The sequence below is a fragment of the Archocentrus centrarchus genome, chromosome 23 (assembly GCF_007364275.1).
Source record: "Archocentrus centrarchus isolate MPI-CPG fArcCen1 chromosome 23, fArcCen1, whole genome shotgun sequence".
Taxonomy (NCBI): Eukaryota; Metazoa; Chordata; class Actinopteri; order Cichliformes; family Cichlidae; genus Archocentrus; species Archocentrus centrarchus.
Window position 1 is genome coordinate 14,864,797 of NC_044368.1, and position 18,732 is coordinate 14,883,528.

The window sequence follows — 18,732 nt, forward strand, 5'->3', positions numbered from 1 at the left end:
TGGGTTTGACAATAAATTTTTATTATTTTATGACATTTTGCTCATTCCACATAACAATGAAGGGAGGGATCAGGGCAATAGTGATTCTTACAATGCAAAAAGTAGGTTCCATTTATAAATTGTGCAGAAGAAATCAGGCTTGACCAAGGTTAAAGGCAAAAGCTTTATATTAATCATGGGGCCACAACTGATTGCTCTAAGACATGCTTCTTTTTTTCTTTTTTTAAAACCAGATTACAGCAGTCATATTTTAATACTTTAGTATCAGAGTAGATTTCAAAGTGGCTGTATGTGGATCACCAGCGCTACTCTTTCCATATTATTAAATCTGAAAAAGGGCACTCAAAATCTAAATTACTGAAGTCATAAGTACAACAAAATGTATTTACATTATTCCCAACAGAGAACCTAAGAATTATCCTTTAAAAAGTGCATGAGCTGTTAACTTGCATACAGTGTTATAAATAGGCAGTCGTGATCATCTTGTCACTGTGCAATCATCTATTAATTACATCTTAATGTATTCAAGTTACTGAAAAATGCAAACAAATGGCATTTTCTTTACCAAATAACCACAGATAAACTGTTTTTAACAGATACTACTCCACATGTCCATCTTTGTGTGTCCCCAAACCCAGTACGACGACACTTTCTTACATTTTCTTCATCAGTCAGCCAAGAAAACGGTTTCACTATAGTGATAAAACCTGCTTAATTCAAGTATAACATTCTGTCTCCATCACAGACGCATCCTTTCCCACCAAGAGCAAATTGCATCACATTTGTTACTTATACAACACTATTACTGAATTATCATTTTTTTTAGTGTTAGGTAGATGTTGATAAAACAGTGTAAACATTTGGTATTTCATTTCAAACCTTCTCAATGGATGCATAAAAATGTTCCCAGTATGTATTCCCCCCCCGAGCATTTACTCCATCGGTGTCTTTTGCCCCTCTGTGTCTTCTTATCTTAAAAAAAAAAACTCTCACGGTCACATTGCTGCCAGGCTTCCAGCTAGAGCTTGGAGACAAAGGGGAAACCCTCGTACATGTCTGCCTTCAGCTTGGCCCACTCAGCCAGTCTCTGGATGGTGCTCTTCTCCTGGCCCAGCACGCTAGCTGCCTTCCTCAGCTTGGCCTCGTTGCGCTCCAGGTAGCGTTCGCCCTCGCCCTTGAGGAAGTTCAGCTTCTCCACGCGGTTCTCGTTCAACGGGATGTCCTCGCTCATGTAGGGGTTGAAACGGAAGTAGGTGTCCGGGGGCAGGAGAGCATCCAGCATGGTGTGTACCTCTGAAATAAGGATGGAGCGACAGTTTATTTATTTGGCTCATTTCCATTTTCCATTATGGTCTTCATCTGGAGCCTTTCACACTACCTGTGACGACATGCCTCTGACCTTTAGTTTATAAATAACTGCGTGTGGGATGTCAAACCCTTCCAAACAACATTACGTGTGGTCCTACCCTCAGTATCTGTGGCACTGCTGATGACGTGGGCCAGTTTGGTCTTGAGGCTCGTGTAGGTTGTGCTATTCTTGCCCGCTGTCTCGTACCGCCCGGTGCCCAGAGACAGCACACACTGCAGAGGTGTGTTTGGCCACAGACACTTACACTCATGAATGGCCAAAGCTGTAGGGTTGTTGATTAGGAGTCCTCCGTCCTAAAGAGGAAAAGAGGATTCAGCATGCAATTTCAATCAACTATGCTGTCATGTTTTTACTGTGCACAAAGAGGAAATGTTTCTTTGGTGTGCATCGTGTAGTTTAAATATATCTGTTGTGACAGCATGTTGGGGACAAATGAGGTGAAGTGGACAGTCTGTCCTGGAGCTACGCAGCTTTGGGCGAGAGATGTGCTGTGTTGGAAAACAGCCATGTTTACCAAGAAGTAAACAAGCAGGGAAAACAGTGTTTTTATCTGCTCTCTGAAACTAAAGTAAGTCACATTTGGACCAGAAATTACCTACAGTATATACTGAGTCTATTAAATGCAGCTTCACTGACAGAAATCATACTGCATTTCAGCATTTTAATCTTAAAACTTTCATTAATTATTCACTTGCTTTTGCATTAGCTATTTGGTGTGCTTTTTTTAATTTTTTTTTTTTAAACTTAATAATGTTACCAAATTCTTGAAAGAACTACTGACACGAACGGTGCCGACAGTGAAAATAGAGAACAATCAGGCTCAATGGGTGCCTGGACCGTTTTCCCGCTTCTGCTCTTTGTCACGCTTTCACCAAGTTCAGCTCTGGATTCAATCCAAGCACTGAAGTGCCTTTGGCTGCGATTACATAGACAGAGTGTGGCCCTCCATCTTACCCTGCAGAGGAGGGGTAAAAGGTCATTTCCACACTTCCACAGGTGGTGGGGCAGGAGAAAAAATAATGAAACCAATGCAGTTTGGTCTTGAGGATACATAACCAGTAAGCAGTTCACACACTAGAATATAATAATTCTCAACCTCTCACCTAACTAAATGACATTCGGAACAAACGTTCAGAACACCTCAGAACTGCAAGAACTGCATTGTAATACCGTATGACGAAAACAGCAGATTTCTTTATCCAGCTAAGGTGGAAATATACAATGTGTGCATGTTTATGTTTTTTTTTTTTTTTTTTTATCCCTTGAAATGGCAAAATTCTCCTGAGAAATACTGCTGCAAGTGCTGAAAACTAGAGTAGGAGTGAGATCAGTGGGTGGCAAGGGTAGCTCAAAATGTTGATGAAACACTATACGGCTCCAAGAGGAATCTGGAGAAAAACACACACAACTCTTTCAGTCTCCATCTTTCCATCCCAGTCCATGGGAAACAGATACTTTCTGCAGAGGTGTGAGTGAGGATAGAAATGTGCAAACAGAAACACACACACAAAAACATGTTATATATGCAAACAGAAATGAGACTAATTGTGTTGGACAGAAAGGGGAATTACAGCCATGCCATACTAACAAATGGACAGCAAGACAGCCCAGCTTTTGTTGGCTAAAGGTTAAAGTATATTGTGCCATAAAAAAGCCTTTCAGGCAAAGCAGTTGCAGGGCTTTGGTTCTAAACCCACAACTTCTTTAAGTATCAAGACTGAGGTCAGTAATCATGCAGAGCAGAACTGGAGATTATAACCTGTTATTGACTCAAAAGGGCGGTCTACAAGGACTGTTGTATTAGAAAATGGCAGGGGAGAGAAGAAGGGACAAGGCTAATTTTGCTTAAGTAGGTTATCAAAATGAAGCTAAGCCTTGAGGATAATTGCTACCCGTAAGACTATCTAAAGATAACCTGCCCTAATAATTCCACTTCAAAATGTAACACATTAATACAAGTCTGTTTGGACAGCTTCCACATGCATCAGAGTGCTAAACCAACCAACATTTCTTAACTCCAACAATGTAATCTTCTCTTATTCCTGTGTGTTCGTGCAACTTCGTGTCCACCCAGCGCCTAATACAACAACCCAAACTAGAACCTGACCTATATAGTGGCCAGTATTATGGGCTGGTTGATGTTTGTGTGGAGTTTGCATGTTCTCCCTACGTTTGCATGGGTTCTCACTGGGAACTCTGGCTTCTTCCCAAAGTCCAGTGACATGCTTGTTAGGTTAACTGCTGATCCCAAATTGACTGTAGGCGTGAATGTGAGCGTGAACAGTCCTCCGTCTCCGTCTATGTTAGCCCTACGACAGACTGGCGACCTGTCCGGGGTGTATCCTTTCTTGTGACAACTGGAATAAGCCACAGCCCTTAATTTTGTATTTCCTGAAATTGGTCTCATTCCCAAAAAAAGGTGTTAATCTAGCAGCATTACTGCATCCCTCAAATAAACTTCCTTATGATCTGAGAAGCTCATAACTGCCTTCAAGATGTTAACAAATGTAATACTGGTTTAATTACTACACAATACCATCACTGAAAATGTAGCGGTATTAAAGACTGACTGGGGCACTTATGCATTTGTATTCATTTTGGACCATCTGAAGCATCATCTTAGACAGGGGCAGTCTCATAGATAGACTTTCAATTAAATATTCTCTTTCATGGGGAGTCAGAAAATTTTACAATTTCCCTTGAGGAAGGCCTGCCAAGGCGTAAGAAGGACGATACCTTTGATGTTTAAGGGGCATAGACCAGGTCTGAGGACTCTCTCTCAACCTCCATCCCATTCTATTGACTTTCCTCTCCTCCTTCGGGCTCTTGACAGCCAGAAAAGAGGATGAGCCAATTATGGAGCCGTTTCAAGGTTGTGAGTTTTGAAAGAGTGAAACAAATTTGTACATATATCCTTGATGCACAAACACACACAATGCAGTACAGCATAGTTTACATGTAATGAAATGCTCTATGTAATTAAGTTGCCATAGCATACAGTGCCTCCGTCCTTGGCACTGGTCCCTTAGGAAATGCAGCATCATGGCAGAAGTATATTGATTGGTAGATTTCCTGGAACATAACCTCTTAGAGAGATGTGCACTGCATCACTGTTAGTATCATAACACAGGCTTAATTTATGACAGAAAAATCCATTTTTTTATAGTTCTAACACTGTGGATGTCAAGTGAAACCAATACACAGTGAAGTGTATTATGAGTCATTTAGTTACTAAATTGAATAAGCAGTTAAAGAGAATGGGTGGATGGATAGATGAATGAGTTCAGCTCAGACTTAAACTTAAAAAAAAAGCAACCCTAAACTGAATTGACCTGAACAGATTCAAGGCATTTCCCAGCTGTCTCACTTTCATGTTGTACCTGATGAAGGTCTTTTCCCAGAACAAATTCCTGGAAGTAGCCCGGAGCGGCAGACGAGGCCCTGATGGCCTGCCACATCTTGTGTTTGCAGTCTCCAAGGTAGTGGGATCTCACTCCCGGCATGAGTCGATAGTTCCTGAACACAAAGGCCTTCAGAGGCAGACCTCTGTTCACAATAGTGCTAACTGCTGACACCTAGTGGGCATGACAAGACATTTTTATTTTTAAAAAATCAGTTTCATGAAACGCTTCAAGTCCGAAGTCCTCTGCTGTATAAACAGACAGAAGAGAAAAAAACTGATCTGAAAAAAAATTGTAAGGCTGTGGATATAAAAAGGTGCTCAAACAGACTTACTTTAGGGCAGTGTGGATTCCTGGCACTCTCGATCATTCGCCCATCACCCATCTGTTCTCTAAAGAAAACACAAAATCAGATCCAAATACTCTAGACTACCCTGATGTCTTTAGAGCTGAGGATTGAAGAGAGGGGAGGAGATATGCAAAAAAAAAACTGCACCCAAAAAAAAAAAAAAAAAACACAACAAAAAAAGTGCTGCAGACTAACTTGAGGATATTTTCCCAGATTTCACTGTCATAGAAAGCATGGCTCCAGCCCATCTTCATCGTCCCAACGATCACATTCTGTTTGAACACATCTGAACCCAGCTGCCTGTACAGCCTCTCGCACTCTTCTAGGGGGATCTGAAAAATCCCCAGCATCAACGCCAGAATGGCACCTAATGGAAAGGAACAAGTGAGGCCAGCTGATCCCCAAATCATTAAATCAAATAAATGATGGATTAAGTTTAGAATAGAGTGACAACAGAGAGGTGGGAATGGTATACCTGTGCTGACCCCACAGATGTAATCAAAGAGCTGGTGGACTGGTTTCCCTGTGAGCTCCTGCAATTTATGGAGAGTCTGCAGAGCCAGCAACCCCCTGGAACAGTTTAAACAATGGAGCAGGTACTGTGAATTTATATTAGATTTAATACAGACTGAGCGACCGTTTCTTCAAAAGCCACACCTTGTTCCCCCTCCATCTATAGACAGGACTCTAATTCCTCTGCCTTTGACTGGTTCGGTGTAGCCAATCAGGGCCAGTGCTTCTCTCACAGCAGCCTGAAGAGGAAGATCTCTGGCTTGGCGCAATCGCAGGAGGCAGGATAGCACCTTCTCCTATAGGTCACAATAGTACACACAAACAAATTTTAATGACTGGTGCAGCTCACATGGTACTAGAATAAGCTGCAACTGAAATATAAAAAAATGTGCCAATACTACACTGCAACAGACACCACCCAGTGTTGTCATACTCCATCAGGTTCAACTACATTTTACTAAAAACATAACCTCCCTCCACCCATCGGTGAGCGAGGTAAAAAAAAACAAAAAAAAAAAACACTAACCTTGATGGCCACAACTCGAGTCTCAGGGAACTCCAGGAGATGGCAGCTAAACTCCTCCACTCGAGTAGTGAGGAGTTTGACATCAGTGATGCCCTGCAGGCCTTTCACCAGAACTCTGGTCCTGTTGTCTACACTCACCCTGGCTATTATCTAGGTGAGAAATACAGACAAAATGAGGCAGACGTCCAAAATAATGTGGAGAAGGTTTGGGGCCACGTCAAAATATTCTTGCATTGAAAGAAAAGTACATCTGCATTCACCTAATATAGCATGAAGCTGATCAGAGATGTGTGAAATGATAAATAGCAGAACTCTTCATTAAAATTATTTTAGGGGAATAATGCACATCAGCATACACACACTCTTTTCAGCAACCATCTCTTCTGTCTCCGAACGAAACACTGTGCTGCCTAATGCAATTTTATCACGTTCAAAGGGTGACTGATCAACAGAAAAAATGATTTTCCAATTATGTCAGAATATCTGAGAATATCTGGTAGTTCAGGATCTGGAGCCTTTGTGGGACTGAAATGGCCAAAAACAGTAACTTTCTTCTGAAACATGTTAATGTTTTTCTTCTAAGAAATTAAGGTTATTACATGCAGGAGAGGACAAGTCCACGCAACAATGTGTAACACTCCCCTGACACGACAACGCACTTTGGGTTTAAGCCGTGTGAAAGGAGAACAGTAGAAGGGGGAGAAGAGGAAGATCCAAAAGAGGACTCTAGTTTGAGAAACAGATGCCTCACGTGTCCTTAACTGGCAGCTTCAATAAACGGTACTCATAAAAGCCAGGCAGTTTGTAAAGGGAGCAGTACACACTGTTGTACATTTTGCACATGGAACAGCCTTCATTTCTATAACCCACGAAAAAAAAAAAAAAAAAAACTGTGCTGTTGGAACATGGGGGCAATGTTGGGCCTCTGCTCACCTATGCTGAAATTCAATTAAATATGATTAATAATTTACAAAGAATTACTTAATTTTTCATTAACTGCCATTTACCACTTACATACAAATAAATTCCCTTCCCTTTAAAACAAGGACGTTTCTAAGTCACCTAAGCTTTGAGCGGTAAAGGTTTTTTTTTTTTAACACTGGCCTGCATGGAATCATACTCAGTCCTGCTCAGTACTGCCTCAAAATAAATAATTAACTAGACTAGATGTACTGCGTAACAATCTAAAAACACAAACTATTAAATTTTTCATTGTGCTGCTTCTGCTTTTCTGCTTTCATACCCTGTTATTTGTGACTGTTAAAGCTTTGACGCACTCATCGGTCATTAGCGTCAAGTTTAACATCCCACCTTTTCCCTTTGAGTTATCAGCTGCTGCTTTGCTTTCTCAGCTTTCTCTTCTTCACTCTCCGTCTTTTCTCCTGCCTTCTCCACAGCGGCATCATCCACAGCAACCGCTGAAGACCTGTCGGCCATTTTTTTGGAATCGCCTCTAAATTTGGGGACCAGTGGTGCAATGTAGCTGCCAACAAAGGCCTGAACACTGGGCCGGGGGTAGGACAGATAGTGACTGAAACCTTTTCTAGGGGTCGGCACAGGGACGGACTGAGCTTCGCTTTCGGCTGATGGGCACTCAGCAGAAGGAGCCTCTGCTGAAGGACTGGGCCTTTCTGATGAAGAGGCGGGGACAGGAGAGGTAGTGGGTGCCTCAATACTTTTTCCTACTGGGGACAAAACAGGAATGTGGTCACTCTTCATCTGGGAGGAAAACTGAGGAACAGGTTCAGAAACATGGCCATCCCTTTCTCTGTGCTGCTGCCTGTTCTCTCCATCTTCTCCTTCTGTGCTGGGGCCAAAGTAAGCATTGATGTGGTTGGCCAGGGTTTTGTAGGTCTCATCCATGTTGGTAGACAGAGCTGCTGGCTGGAGCAACTGCATAGTTTGTTTTGCCACATTAGAGGAAGGTACAGAAACACTTGCCGCTGAAGCCAAAGTGGATGTGGATTTCTTTGCGGAAACAAAAGGCTTCTCTATAATTTGCTGCTGCTCCTTATCTGCCTCTTCCTCTGCTGCGCTCTTCTCACCTTCATCTTCGACTTTCATCGTAGTTTCAGGTGGTGAAGCACTGCTGTTTGAGGTTAAGGTCTCAACTTTTGCCAGAGCTTTTTCTGCATGGGTGGTGTCGACCCTACTGCCGCCCGCCTTAAGCCAGGAGAACTTGGAGATGAAGTCTGTGTTACCTACTGCCTTGGTAACACTATCAAGTGTAATCCTAATCCGCGACATGCGTCTCCTGAGTCACTGGGCACAACAATAGAGAAATACTTCTCTCAAGAAAAAGGATGAGGCAGAAGCTTCTGGGAAATTCTGAAGCATTCTTGAAGAGTTTCTGCCATGAGTTTATTGTTTGCTGCTTGTAACACCCTTGCTGTAAAAATAAAAGCACAAAAGGGGAATTATATAAAGACAGTCATTATGAGCAACACCTGTATACTAGTTAACGCGTGCAATTGCAAATTGGGCCAGCAGGGGGCGCTATCTGAGCTGGTAACTATAGAAACTGTTCAAGCAACATAACAGAAGACTGCAGCTTTCACAAAAATATTGTTAAACAGGCAAGAATGGACCTAACAGCAGAGTCAGCTCAACTTGTAAAAACCTTGCTGGACGCTTCTCCCACGGAGAAGCTGGAGATGGAGAACATCCACTGGGCTGCTTGCAAAGACTTCACAGTGGAAGTCGGGGAAAAGCAGATTGGTGCGTATATTCAAACGTGGGAGCTCCCCTCTTGCTGGCTGTACAGCGTAGACTTTCTCCGCTCGACCGAGGAGGAGCACCGGACCTTCCACCACTACCAGGCCCGCTTCAGCACCCCTACTCCGAGGAAGCCTATCTGTGTAACAGCTAGCGTCTACTTCGTCGTGGATGTATCGAAAGTTAAACCGCAAACTCTCCCAGTGGAGGTCCGCTTCATAGTGGAGTCAAACAGACTGGTGCACACACCAGGGAGGACCAGGTTTAAAGAGAAGTGGCTGACGGACGTTATAGAGAGCAAGATTTCGCTCCGGAGAGTGGTAGACCTTTGAACCGGCTGAGAAAAATGACATCACCGCCCAGTTAGCTTTACACTATGAGACTAGTTTTAAATTTAATGAGCAGCCCCACTCAGAAACACAATAAAAAGGCTACTAACAATCACTCTCTCTTCTGTGGGTCCGCGTACAGTTTGTTTTAGCGCTAGCCATTTAGCAGAACTAATTAACGACAAGAAAACTGCTTATTTTACATAGTATACCTATTTAAAAGAATAAGCATCTAAGCGTTAATTCTGAAAGCTAGCTTACTAAGCAGAAACTTTGTGAATATAAAGCGCACACTGCTAAAGGCTCCCTGATAGCATCACTGATGAACATAAAACACCTTGTCTGCTTATCCAACGCTATAAGTGATGACAACATGAACATACTGTCTCCTTCTCACCTTGTGAAACCCAGAGCTCCTGGAGTATTTCATTCAGTGTGAGGCTGGCGCATTAGAGGAAAATAAACAGGAAGAGGAGAGGAAGTTACGTATGTGGCCTAGTTTCCTGGCCCCTGTCCCCTTGCAGTGTTTTATGTGTGCCACTAGAGGTCAGTAAAAACAAATATGGGTTTATGGAGACGAGTTTTTTTTTTTTTTTTTTACAATATCATTTAAGGGTGTTGGCTCCCTTTTGTTCAGTGCTTTGTCAAGATGATCCCACACTGATTTACTAATGTTGAGGCATGGGCTCAAGTCACTCCATCAAATCCTTACCTTTTCAATACAAAACTATATGGCATTAGGACTGCACTGGCAATTTTTTCAGTTGCCTGAAGGTCCTTTTGACCTCCAGTAAACAGTCATGTTAAGCAACAATATTATAACAAGCTAGAATGAGGCTCAACCTCTCATAATTCATGTAATAGTCACTTTGCTGTTACTCCCTCCTGTATGGAAAGGCAGAGGAGAGTAAAAAAAAAAAAAGATGCAGTTAAATATTCAAAAACACCAGTTAAGGTCCAGGACAACCAAAAGCAATAACTAAACAGACTCAGCCTATTTGTATAGTTGTTGCTTATGCAGATTAAAAATGCAAAAAGTGTGGAACTAACAGATAAGCTTATCTGAACATAGTTTTCAAGGTCTACTAAGGATATGGGTGCAACCTTAAAAATCTCACTAGTCATAGCAGATACCAATGTACAAGGTCAGATACAAAAAAGACAATTAGCCTGCACATTTTAAAGAGAAAATATCTTTATATTCAGGCATCAAACAAAAGTTTTAAGAAATTCACTCTCTGGACACGCTGCAGAGATTATGTCTCTGGCTGGTTTGAGAACGCTTCGGTGTCCCCCTGGATGATCTTAAAGAGGTGGCCGGGGAGACGGAGATCTGGGTGTCTCCACTTAGACTGCTGCCTCTGCAACCTGACCCTGGAGAAGTGTCAGAAAATGGATGGATGGAGAAAACACGCAAAACAAGTGCAACTTGAACACAGCTAAAGATTGAATTTGCGCACTGATACAGCAGCAGAGTTAAAATGCAAAGAATTTACCAGTTGCACATGAAGGCATTCAACTGTATTTTTTTAGATTCGGTTCTTTAAAAGTCACAATTAAAAGACAAACATATAGCACTTAAGTAGCATACTGGTACAATAAATATAAAGCTATTCAAATATTATTTAAAGAAAACACTTTAAGGCCCAAATGACAGTAACATCATAGAGCAGAGCAAATAACTGTAACAAAGGCAACTGGTGACAGGCTAGACAGTGAAATGCAACAATAATGCAGCAAACAACCACGAGAAAGTTAGCACAAAATAGAGCAGAAAAGTACTGTGGATGTCTTAGACACAAAACCTTCTTGCACATAATAGTTCCCATTTATTAAATTGATATAAAGTGCAGTAATAGATTTTTGGTGTGGCCACCTTTGAAACAGCAAGAACAGGAAAGTTTTCACACATTTTTTTCAAGCTTCTTAGCAAGAAGGCTGTTCCAAGCATCCCAGAGAAGTAGCCCCAACTCTTTTGTAGTACCTCAAATACATTTGTTTATTTATGTCAGGGATCCTCAACTCCAGGCCTCGAGGGCCGGAGTCCTGCAGCTTTTAGATGTGTCTCTGCTTCAACACACCTGAGTCACATATAGAAGTCATCAGCAGGACTCTGGAGAACTTGACTGCATACTGAGGAGGTAATTCAGCCATTTGATTCAGGTGTGTTGGATCAGGGACACATCTAAAAGCTGCAGGACTCCGGCCCGCGAGGCCTGGAGTTGAGGATCCCTGATTTATGTAATACTGGAGTGGCTAACTGCGTTTAGATCAGGGCTTTATCTCCCATCATCTGCTGTAGGACTCTCGTTCTTTATGCCTCTGGACGTGTTTGTGGCTGGGACCACGCTATCCCATATTAATAATGCACTGCAACAAAGCACTGAAAAGCTATAATCCAGTCCAGCTCATCCAGTTCCAGCAGGTGGAACTGATACATGTGTGTAACAACAGAAGCAGAGAACTATTCTGCAGAACACTGAGTTCAGTAAAATTAGGCACAATGGGCTTCGTTCATTCATTCAAACATAAACACCAGCCAGTTTTCCTCATCAATGTGCTGATAACAGCGGATCATTCGACTCCAACATCCATGTGCCACATCTGCCATACCCTCATTTCTCTATATAGGAATATTTTCCCATATTTTTAATTTGTAAAACTGTAAATAAAGACACTTATGACTTAATGTATTTATTATTTAGTTAAAAATTGTGCTTAAATTATCTGCGACAGCCATGGCTTCATCCTTTGTGGATATGCATGTCTGAGGCTGGTCTAGGTTTGTTAGGTGTGCACAGAGAAACTCAGGTCAGCACTGATGAAGCAGTTGAAGCCCCGTGTCTGCTGCTGTTCCTTATGTCAGGTTTGTATGAACGCATGTGCAACGTATCTGCGAAAGAAAAGTAATTGTAACAGTTAAAATATATTAACATCCATGATTTCATACCAGGGTTAAAATTCAGATCAAAACAGATGATATGCAGTCTTCTAAAACTTTCTGCTTCTCTTTAAAAACAGCACCATCCCTCTTCAGGAGGGCTATCTCGTGCTCCAGGGCACGGATCTTAGCCACCGTGCTCTCTTCCCTGCGATCCAGTTCTAAGATCTTTGCATGCAAACTCAAGATCTTCCTCCAAAGCTGATCTTTGTCAGTGTCCGGCCTGCAGTAGGAATGCTCATAAACAGAAATGTTCTCTTCTTCATCAGTGGCTCTGCTCTCCTTGAAAAAACAGCCTGTAGTTGCATCCTTGACTAGTTCCATGGGGACAAAGCTAAAAGCCTGACCCAGCACTGCTTGGAAGGCAGCTGCATCCACATTTGCTTCTCCATCAGAGAATGAGCCTGGCTCACAGCACAGCACAGTCACAGTGGATTCAGCCTGCTCTTCAGAATGGAGTCCGCCGCTTGGAGACTGTGCTGGCATTTCGCTGTCAACTGGTTTCTCACAAGCAGCAGAAAGTCCTAAATGAGAGTCCAACACCACAGGTAGTTCAAATAGCACCTCTGTGTGCTCCTCAGCAGTATCATTTGTTGTGGTTGACTGGATTTCTTTGCATGTTTTGCTCAAAATGAGTGGCTTTTTTTTACTGACAGGAGAGTTGAATCCTGTGAGCTCAGGGTCAGTGTCTGAAATGCTGGTTTTGGCCTTGGGACTTCTTTTTATGTTTGCTGCTTTCTTCTCACCATCCTGGGATAAAAGATAAAAGGTCAAAAAGATCAAATTAAAATCACAGAAAATCAACAAGCCATGGCACAACAGACACGTGATAGATAAGAAACTGCGTAAATGCTGCAACAGAGTCATCTTCTTTTGGCTGCTCCCTTTAGGGGTCGCTATAGTGGATCATCTACCATCATCTCATCTTATCCCTCTGTCAAAATGACCCTCTGCATGTCCTCCTTCACTACATCCAGGAACCTTCTCTGAGGTCTTCCTCCTTCCCTCCTCTGCATATGTCGAAACCATCTCAGTCTTGCCTCTCTTAAGTTGATCTCCAAACTGCTCAACCTGAGCTGTCCCTCTGATGTATTCATTTTTTAATCTTGTCCATTCTGGTCACTCCCAATGAAAATCTTAATATCTCCAGCTCAGCCTCCTCTCTTTCTGTCAGCGCCACCATCTCCAAACCATACATCATAGCGGGTCTCACTACCATTTTGTAAACCTTCCCTTTCACTCTTGCTGCAATCCTTCTGTCACCAATCACCCCCGACACAGATCTCCAGCCACTCTACCTCACCTGCACGCTCTTCTTCACCTCTTTTGGGTGCTGTACATTGCTTTGGATGCTTGACCCCAGGTCTTTAAACTCATCTGCCTTCACTACATCTAACCCTTGGAGTTTCACTGCCACAACAGAGTACAATATTTTAAAAAAATAAATAAAAAGGGCTTGCTCCACGAGACCACCAGAGCACATTTTCCTCCTCAAAGTTTAAGAAATTATCAAGAAGTTAAAATTTCATCCAGTGTTTGATGTTTTCTGAACGCTAGAGGATACATACATCTTCAGCTGAAGGAAAAATGGTGGGGATGGCTGTATTCTTCAGGTACCGGATTCCCCATCGAATATCGAAGCAGTCCTCTGTAAAATGCTCACTGCACAGATATTGGTGTCGACTTGGAGTCCACTCCTCCCGCTTCATGTTGTTCACCCATTCCTGAAGCCTGGGCTTGTCTTGCAAGGGAAAGCTTTGACAGACAAATAAGAGAGCGCTTTAACTCTTAGCAGTGGAGTGTGTCACTTGAATGTTGCATCACTGGCATTATCATTTCTCCACATTCCGTCCACAGTCTACCCTCGCGTGATTACAAGCAGACACTATGACATGCTGAGGTGAGACCTTTTTTTTTTTTTTTTTTTTTTTTTTTTACTCCTTCTACAAGCAACACCTGCTCAAAGCTTAACTAATATCTTAAAGACAGAGGCGAAAGAAAACAATAAAAACATACGGGTAGAAGCTAATTCGCTTGTCTTGTCTCGATGCAGTCCCCCCACGGTTTCTGCAGACTCTCACAGCGCAGTAGCGTGGCATATCTGTAGTCAGACTACATGAAAACACCTCGGGGAGACACGTTTGCGGCTACAATTCGTCTTTTTGAAAACACAAAACAGCTTGTAAATGTTCACTTCCGGATTGTAGCCTTCGTGGCGGAGGTGACGTTTACAGCATTTTTTTTTTTTTTTTTAGAAATGTTTGCAGCGAAAATAAGGTTCCCTGTGAGGATACACGTTTTTCTTTCTTTCTTTCTTTTATTCTTTCTTTCTTTCTTACACAAAAAATATATATACAAAATAATACACATAATAAGTCATAAAAAAAAACTTTGAAATATTATTAAAGCATTCGGATTATGATGACTCGATAACATCAAATTAAAAACAGCAAAGAGAAGGCGGAAAATCTGCGGTGATTAGTTTTTTGCTTGGCCCATTTATGTTCCAGCCCGGTGGGTGTTGTGCCAAAAAGAGATCGTCTGCCAAAAAGTGATTTCCGGTATTTTCCAAAAAAAAAAAAAAAAAGATTGGACGCATTTAAACTGTTTTAAATTACTTTTTGGCCTAGAATTTGTGGAATATATGCCAAACATATATCTCATTTATGATGTAAAGTCATTTTGAGCGAGAAACAATACTCCTGTCAAGAGGTAGAAGCTGCAATCCTTTTTTTTTGGCAAAGTGACTTTTATATATTCTTTATTTATCAAGGTAAAAACTGTCATTGTGTGATAAAGATGCTTACAAAACAGATCATGTGTTTATTTTATATATAAGTCCTTCATTAATCTTGTTGACTACCGCCTATTTACAGATATTTTCAAAGACATTACACATAAAAAATAAATAAATAAATAAACAAAAAACACAGAGAAACATCGGAAACCACTTTTTGGCACAACACCTGCCTTTATAGTCCACGTGCGCACATTTCCCACCAATCATTACAGTCTGAGTCACTGCGTTGAGAAACGGACCAATGGGGTTGCGAGTCGTGGTGTTACGGCTCAGGAATGCAGTTAGGCGACAACCGCAAGCTTTCGTCTCACATCAGCTGAGCTGGAACCTCCGGCGGTAAAGAGAAGTGTCCCTGGGCTGTTTGTTACCTCGTTTACAGGTAAGGTCTCAGTTTCAGCCCGCGTTAAGTTGGCTGCCGTTGACAGGGTATAATTTACAAGCTTTTAAAGGGACGAGCTGGTTTAAGTTTCTCCCCTTTTCAAGTAAAAGTAGTGGTCATTTTCTTATTTCCGACGCCTTCTTCGCCCAGACTAGCTCCAAAGTTAATAGCTGCATGTATTATTTGACTTGGCGATAATAGTTTTGCAGATTTTAGGTCTTCCTGTGTTTCAGGGCTATGCGAAACATTATTAACGGAGCTGTGTAATTGCTCTTCTCACAGCAGAAAGGGTGTCAAAACCAACAGTATGGCCACAGCGCAGTCGATGTTGCTGCTAGCAGTGCATATTCTGCTCATCTCAGAGTTCATACTGGCCAAAAGAGACTACTACGACATACTGGGGGTGCCGAGAGATGCCACCGAGCGGCAGATTAAGAAGGCCTTCCACAAGCTGGCCCTGAAGTACCATCCTGACCGAAACAAAGGACCAGACGCTGAGGCCAAGTTCAGAGAAATAGCAGAGGGTAAGTTACGCATTGTGGCAGTCTATACTGTTGGGGAAATGCCGCATACATTTGGGCTTGATACCTAAAACCCAGTCAGAACTTTGTTTTTAAGGCTTTTGTATGATCAAGGGCAAAAAATATGTATTTTTTCATGTTATAGTGCCCTTAAAAGAGGAGTATCTTCCCAAACAGACCCACCTTTCCTTGTTTTTTGTTGACATATAATTATACACTATGGTAACAGCTGAAGGCTTAGCCACATTCTATGCTCTTTGTGGCCTATTTACTTGTGCATTTAAGCTTACATATGTATGTGTGCCCTGCAGCATATGAAACCTTATCAGATGATAAGAAGAGGCGAGAGTATGACCAGTTTGGACATAGTGCTTCATCAGGGGAGGGCCAGAGAGGAGGAGGAGCCTATGACTTCCACCAGCACTTCAAGTCCTACAACTTTAATTTTGATGAAATTTTCAAAGACTATGAAACTTTCGGTCAACAGCAGCATCGACACCAACACCATTTTCACTCCCAATCTAATTCCCACCACAAGCGACACTTTGACAGCCACTTCCAGGCTCACCGGGAGGCCATGAACGAGCATAGGAGGCAGTTTCAGCAGGGGGGCTTTGGCAGAGGACTCTTTGATGATATGTTTGAGGACTTGGAGAAGATGTTTTCCTTTAACACACACAGCTCCAGGACTGAGGGGAAATTTCAGGGCTCGGTGAAGCAGCACTGCAGGACGGTGACGCAGCGCAGGGGGAACATGGTGACCACCTTCACTGACTGCTCCTGAGACAGGCTGGAGAACGGGGCGCTGTGGAGAGCAGCCACCCAGGACACTGCTGGGGGGGTTTGCCGTTGTGGTTTTTGAAATTGAAGGCTAATTTATCACTTGGAGAAACAGAGAGGGGGCTTTGTGTGGCTTTTTGCAATTATCTATATGTAATTTCCTGTATGAACAAATATCTAAGCTAGCCTGATAAATGGCTGCTACTAAGCAATAACTCATTCACATTGTTATTACAGCATGGGAATAAGTCTTAAGATCATTCAGATAATTCCCCATCACTTAGCTTTCCAGGTTCATTATATGTTTACTTGTGTTTTATAGTTGTACAATCTGTTATACTCAGGCATGGCCTATGTTTAATTTAAAAGAAGTGCTTTTTTTTTGAGCGGTGGTCAATTAGACACATTAGAATCCACATTTGTGACGATGTGAAAGAGTAATTCTGCAGCTATGAAGGCTATATTTCATTCTGCTTCTTCCATAGAAGTCCTTTTCCTGATTCAAAACCAAGACTTGCAGGTTTTGCACATATTTTTCTTTTGTTCTTGATTCAGTGAAAAGACACTTCAATTCTTCCAACTTTGCTGCATTTGTGGATGCACCACACAAACTGGAACTCGTGCAGGTTGACCATTATCTGTATAAACTGTTACCTCATGTTTTTTTTTAAGTTCCTTTCCACAGAGTTGCATCTACCTTTTACTCAGTCAGGGTTGGAAATTAACATCAGTCCCATGGCACAAACTGGCAGACTCAACCATGGGCAAAGTGTGTGTTTGTGTGTGTAGTCGCTCGGCTGTTTTGTGACCACCTATCGCAAAACAGCCTGGGCTCTTCTGCCAGTCAAGCTGAATGGTCTGACAAGTTAAGATTCCCAAACTGATCATCATGTGCAATATTTAGCACCTTTGCTCTTCATGTTGCCTATCTTTTATAGACAGTGCTGTGTAAATGTCATTGTCTAATGTCTGCACTTTGAACGTGTGTGTGTGTGTGTGTGTGTGTGTGTGTGTGTGTGTGTGTGAGCTGAGAATGCCCTGAATGTTGATTGGTTGCAAAATGTTTGGACACTGAATAAAAAGAAAATATATAAAAGAGGAATATGTGTGTGTGTGTGCTTGTCCGTTTTCTTAAATTGGGAGAGGGAAAAAGGCAGCAATGCATTTGAGTAACTGGTCTGTATTATAAATGCGCTTTATTTTTTATGGTTATGTTCTGAATATTATATATAGAGAGAGATATAAAGGTTAGTTTTGTCACTTTATGAGATGAGAAGCAACTAAAATAAGCAATTAGAAAATGTGTTGCTTGATGTGTGAAGCCACAGATTACACAAGTGTTGCTAAGCACAGGCTACTACACTGACTACTGCACATTTACAGTGCAGTTATAATTTAAATGGGACTCTGTAGTTTTACCTACTGTTATACAGTCCCAGATAAACAGATTTAAGCTTAACATAAGAAGCAAGTTCTCAAAGTTTGGATTAGCTGATTCAACTGAAACACAGTTCCTGATGCTCTGTTTTTTGGGTCCAAATAGATGTATCAGATCTTATTTTTATTCATTTTAAATGTGGGTCAAACACTTATCAAAATACACAAGTAACCTACTTCCACTGCGACCAGATTTTGCTCTAGAAAGCTGCAGTTCTTATATATTTCCAGTAGAGGGAGTGATTTCTTAAGGCAGAAAAAATTTCGAGCACTATCTGCAATGTTGTCTGAAAAGCACGGTCAGGCAAAGAATAAGGAATCAGACTGACAAAAATCAGAACACAGTGGGTTACAAAACTGGATAACCCTTTTTTTTATTAAGGGCGAGTCTATAATGCAGTATAAGCACATTGATTCATTCAGTACTCGTCCTGTGCCAGAGTGAAACAGTGTTTGAATGCTCTCTCTCTTTTAACAATGTAACAACAATGGAAAGTAGACACAGTCAAGATGACCTGTCCAGTATTTGTGCGTGGGTCAATCATTTTACTACAGCTTGCATTTTAACATTATGTGGAGCTTAACTGAATCATGCTGCAGTGTTTTGAATTTGGTGTATTTTCAAGCTTTCAGTCATTGTCTTCCCACTCATTATTGGGGTCAATTTAGAGA

General features: G+C 41.8%; 4 protein-coding genes across 7 annotated transcripts; 2 read left to right on the forward strand and 2 right to left on the reverse strand.

Annotated features, from left to right (window-relative positions):
- Positions 1–9,689, reverse strand: pnpla8 (patatin-like phospholipase domain containing 8). Of its 2 annotated transcripts, none has more exons than XM_030720442.1 (10): positions 9,600–9,689; positions 7,470–8,547; positions 6,159–6,308; positions 5,777–5,928; positions 5,595–5,689; positions 5,315–5,486; positions 5,105–5,162; positions 4,750–4,944; positions 1,467–1,662; positions 1–1,293 (listed from the first exon to the last, which is right to left on the reverse strand). In XM_030720442.1, exons 2-10 carry the CDS (start codon positions 8,403–8,405, stop codon positions 1,019–1,021), a joined length of 2,229 nt encoding a protein of 742 aa, XP_030576302.1. In that variant the 5' UTR covers positions 8,406–8,547; positions 9,600–9,689; the 3' UTR covers positions 1–1,018. The 2 variants fall into 2 exon arrangements, with proteins under 2 accessions (XP_030576302.1, XP_030576303.1); XM_030720443.1 differs by lacking the exon at positions 9,600–9,689 and adding an exon at positions 8,779–8,889.
- Positions 8,741–9,205, forward strand: akap14 (A-kinase anchoring protein 14). The gene has a single exon (XM_030720725.1). It carries the CDS (start codon positions 8,741–8,743, stop codon positions 9,203–9,205), a length of 465 nt encoding a protein of 154 aa, XP_030576585.1.
- A 724-nt stretch (positions 9,690–10,413) lies between the features above and the next one.
- Positions 10,414–14,337, reverse strand: LOC115773536 (THAP domain-containing protein 5). Of its 2 annotated transcripts, XM_030720335.1 has the most exons (4): positions 14,160–14,337; positions 13,712–13,898; positions 12,153–12,893; positions 10,414–10,576 (listed from the first exon to the last, which is right to left on the reverse strand). In XM_030720335.1, exons 1-3 carry the CDS (start codon positions 14,240–14,242, stop codon positions 12,165–12,167), a joined length of 999 nt encoding a protein of 332 aa, XP_030576195.1. In that variant the 5' UTR covers positions 14,243–14,337; the 3' UTR covers positions 10,414–10,576; positions 12,153–12,164. The 2 variants fall into 2 exon arrangements, with proteins under 2 accessions (XP_030576195.1, XP_030576193.1); XM_030720333.1 differs by lacking the exon at positions 10,414–10,576 and having other exon boundaries at positions 11,455–12,893.
- An 866-nt stretch (positions 14,338–15,203) lies between these two features.
- LOC115773477 (dnaJ homolog subfamily B member 9-like) lies at positions 15,204–17,716 on the forward strand. Of its 2 annotated transcripts, none has more exons than XM_030720228.1 (3): positions 15,204–15,322; positions 15,605–15,846; positions 16,155–17,716. In XM_030720228.1, exons 2-3 carry the CDS (start codon positions 15,630–15,632, stop codon positions 16,625–16,627), a joined length of 690 nt encoding a protein of 229 aa, XP_030576088.1. In that variant the 5' UTR covers positions 15,204–15,322; positions 15,605–15,629; the 3' UTR covers positions 16,628–17,716. The 2 variants fall into 2 exon arrangements, with proteins under 2 accessions (XP_030576088.1, XP_030576089.1); XM_030720229.1 differs by having other exon boundaries at positions 15,252–15,322; positions 15,608–15,846.
- The last annotated feature ends 1,016 nt before the right edge of the window (positions 17,717–18,732 follow it).

What these genes read in the sequence shown, in the direction of transcription:
- pnpla8 (XM_030720442.1), bottom strand. Translation starts at nt 8,405, where the DNA reads ATGTCGCGGATTAGGATTACACTTGATAGTGTTACCAAGGCAGTAGGT. An exon ending in ATAGATGGAGGGGGAACAAG is followed by an intron (nt 5,690 to 5,776) that starts GTGTGGCTTTTG and finishes AAACTGTTCCAG; the next exon opens with GGGGTTGCTGGCTCTGCAGA. An exon ending in TGGGAAAAGACCTTCATCAG is followed by an intron (nt 1,663 to 4,749) that starts GTACAACATGAA and finishes TTTCCTCTTTAG; the next exon opens with GACGGAGGACTCCTAATCAA.
- akap14 (XM_030720725.1), top strand. Translation starts at nt 8,741, where the DNA reads ATGGACCTAACAGCAGAGTCAGCTCAACTTGTAAAAACCTTGCTGGAC.
- LOC115773536 (XM_030720335.1), bottom strand. Translation starts at nt 14,242, where the DNA reads ATGCCACGCTACTGCGCTGTGAGAGTCTGCAGAAACCGTGGGGGGACT. An exon ending in AAGCGAATTAGCTTCTACCC is followed by an intron (nt 13,899 to 14,159) that starts GTATGTTTTTAT and finishes TGTCTGTCAAAG; the next exon opens with CTTTCCCTTGCAAGACAAGC. An exon ending in TTTTTCCTTCAGCTGAAGAT is followed by an intron (nt 12,894 to 13,711) that starts GTATGTATCCTC and finishes CTTTTATCCCAG; the next exon opens with GATGGTGAGAAGAAAGCAGC.
- LOC115773477 (XM_030720228.1), top strand. Translation starts at nt 15,630, where the DNA reads ATGGCCACAGCGCAGTCGATGTTGCTGCTAGCAGTGCATATTCTGCTC. An exon ending in GTTCAGAGAAATAGCAGAGG is followed by an intron (nt 15,847 to 16,154) that starts GTAAGTTACGCA and finishes TGTGCCCTGCAG; the next exon opens with CATATGAAACCTTATCAGAT.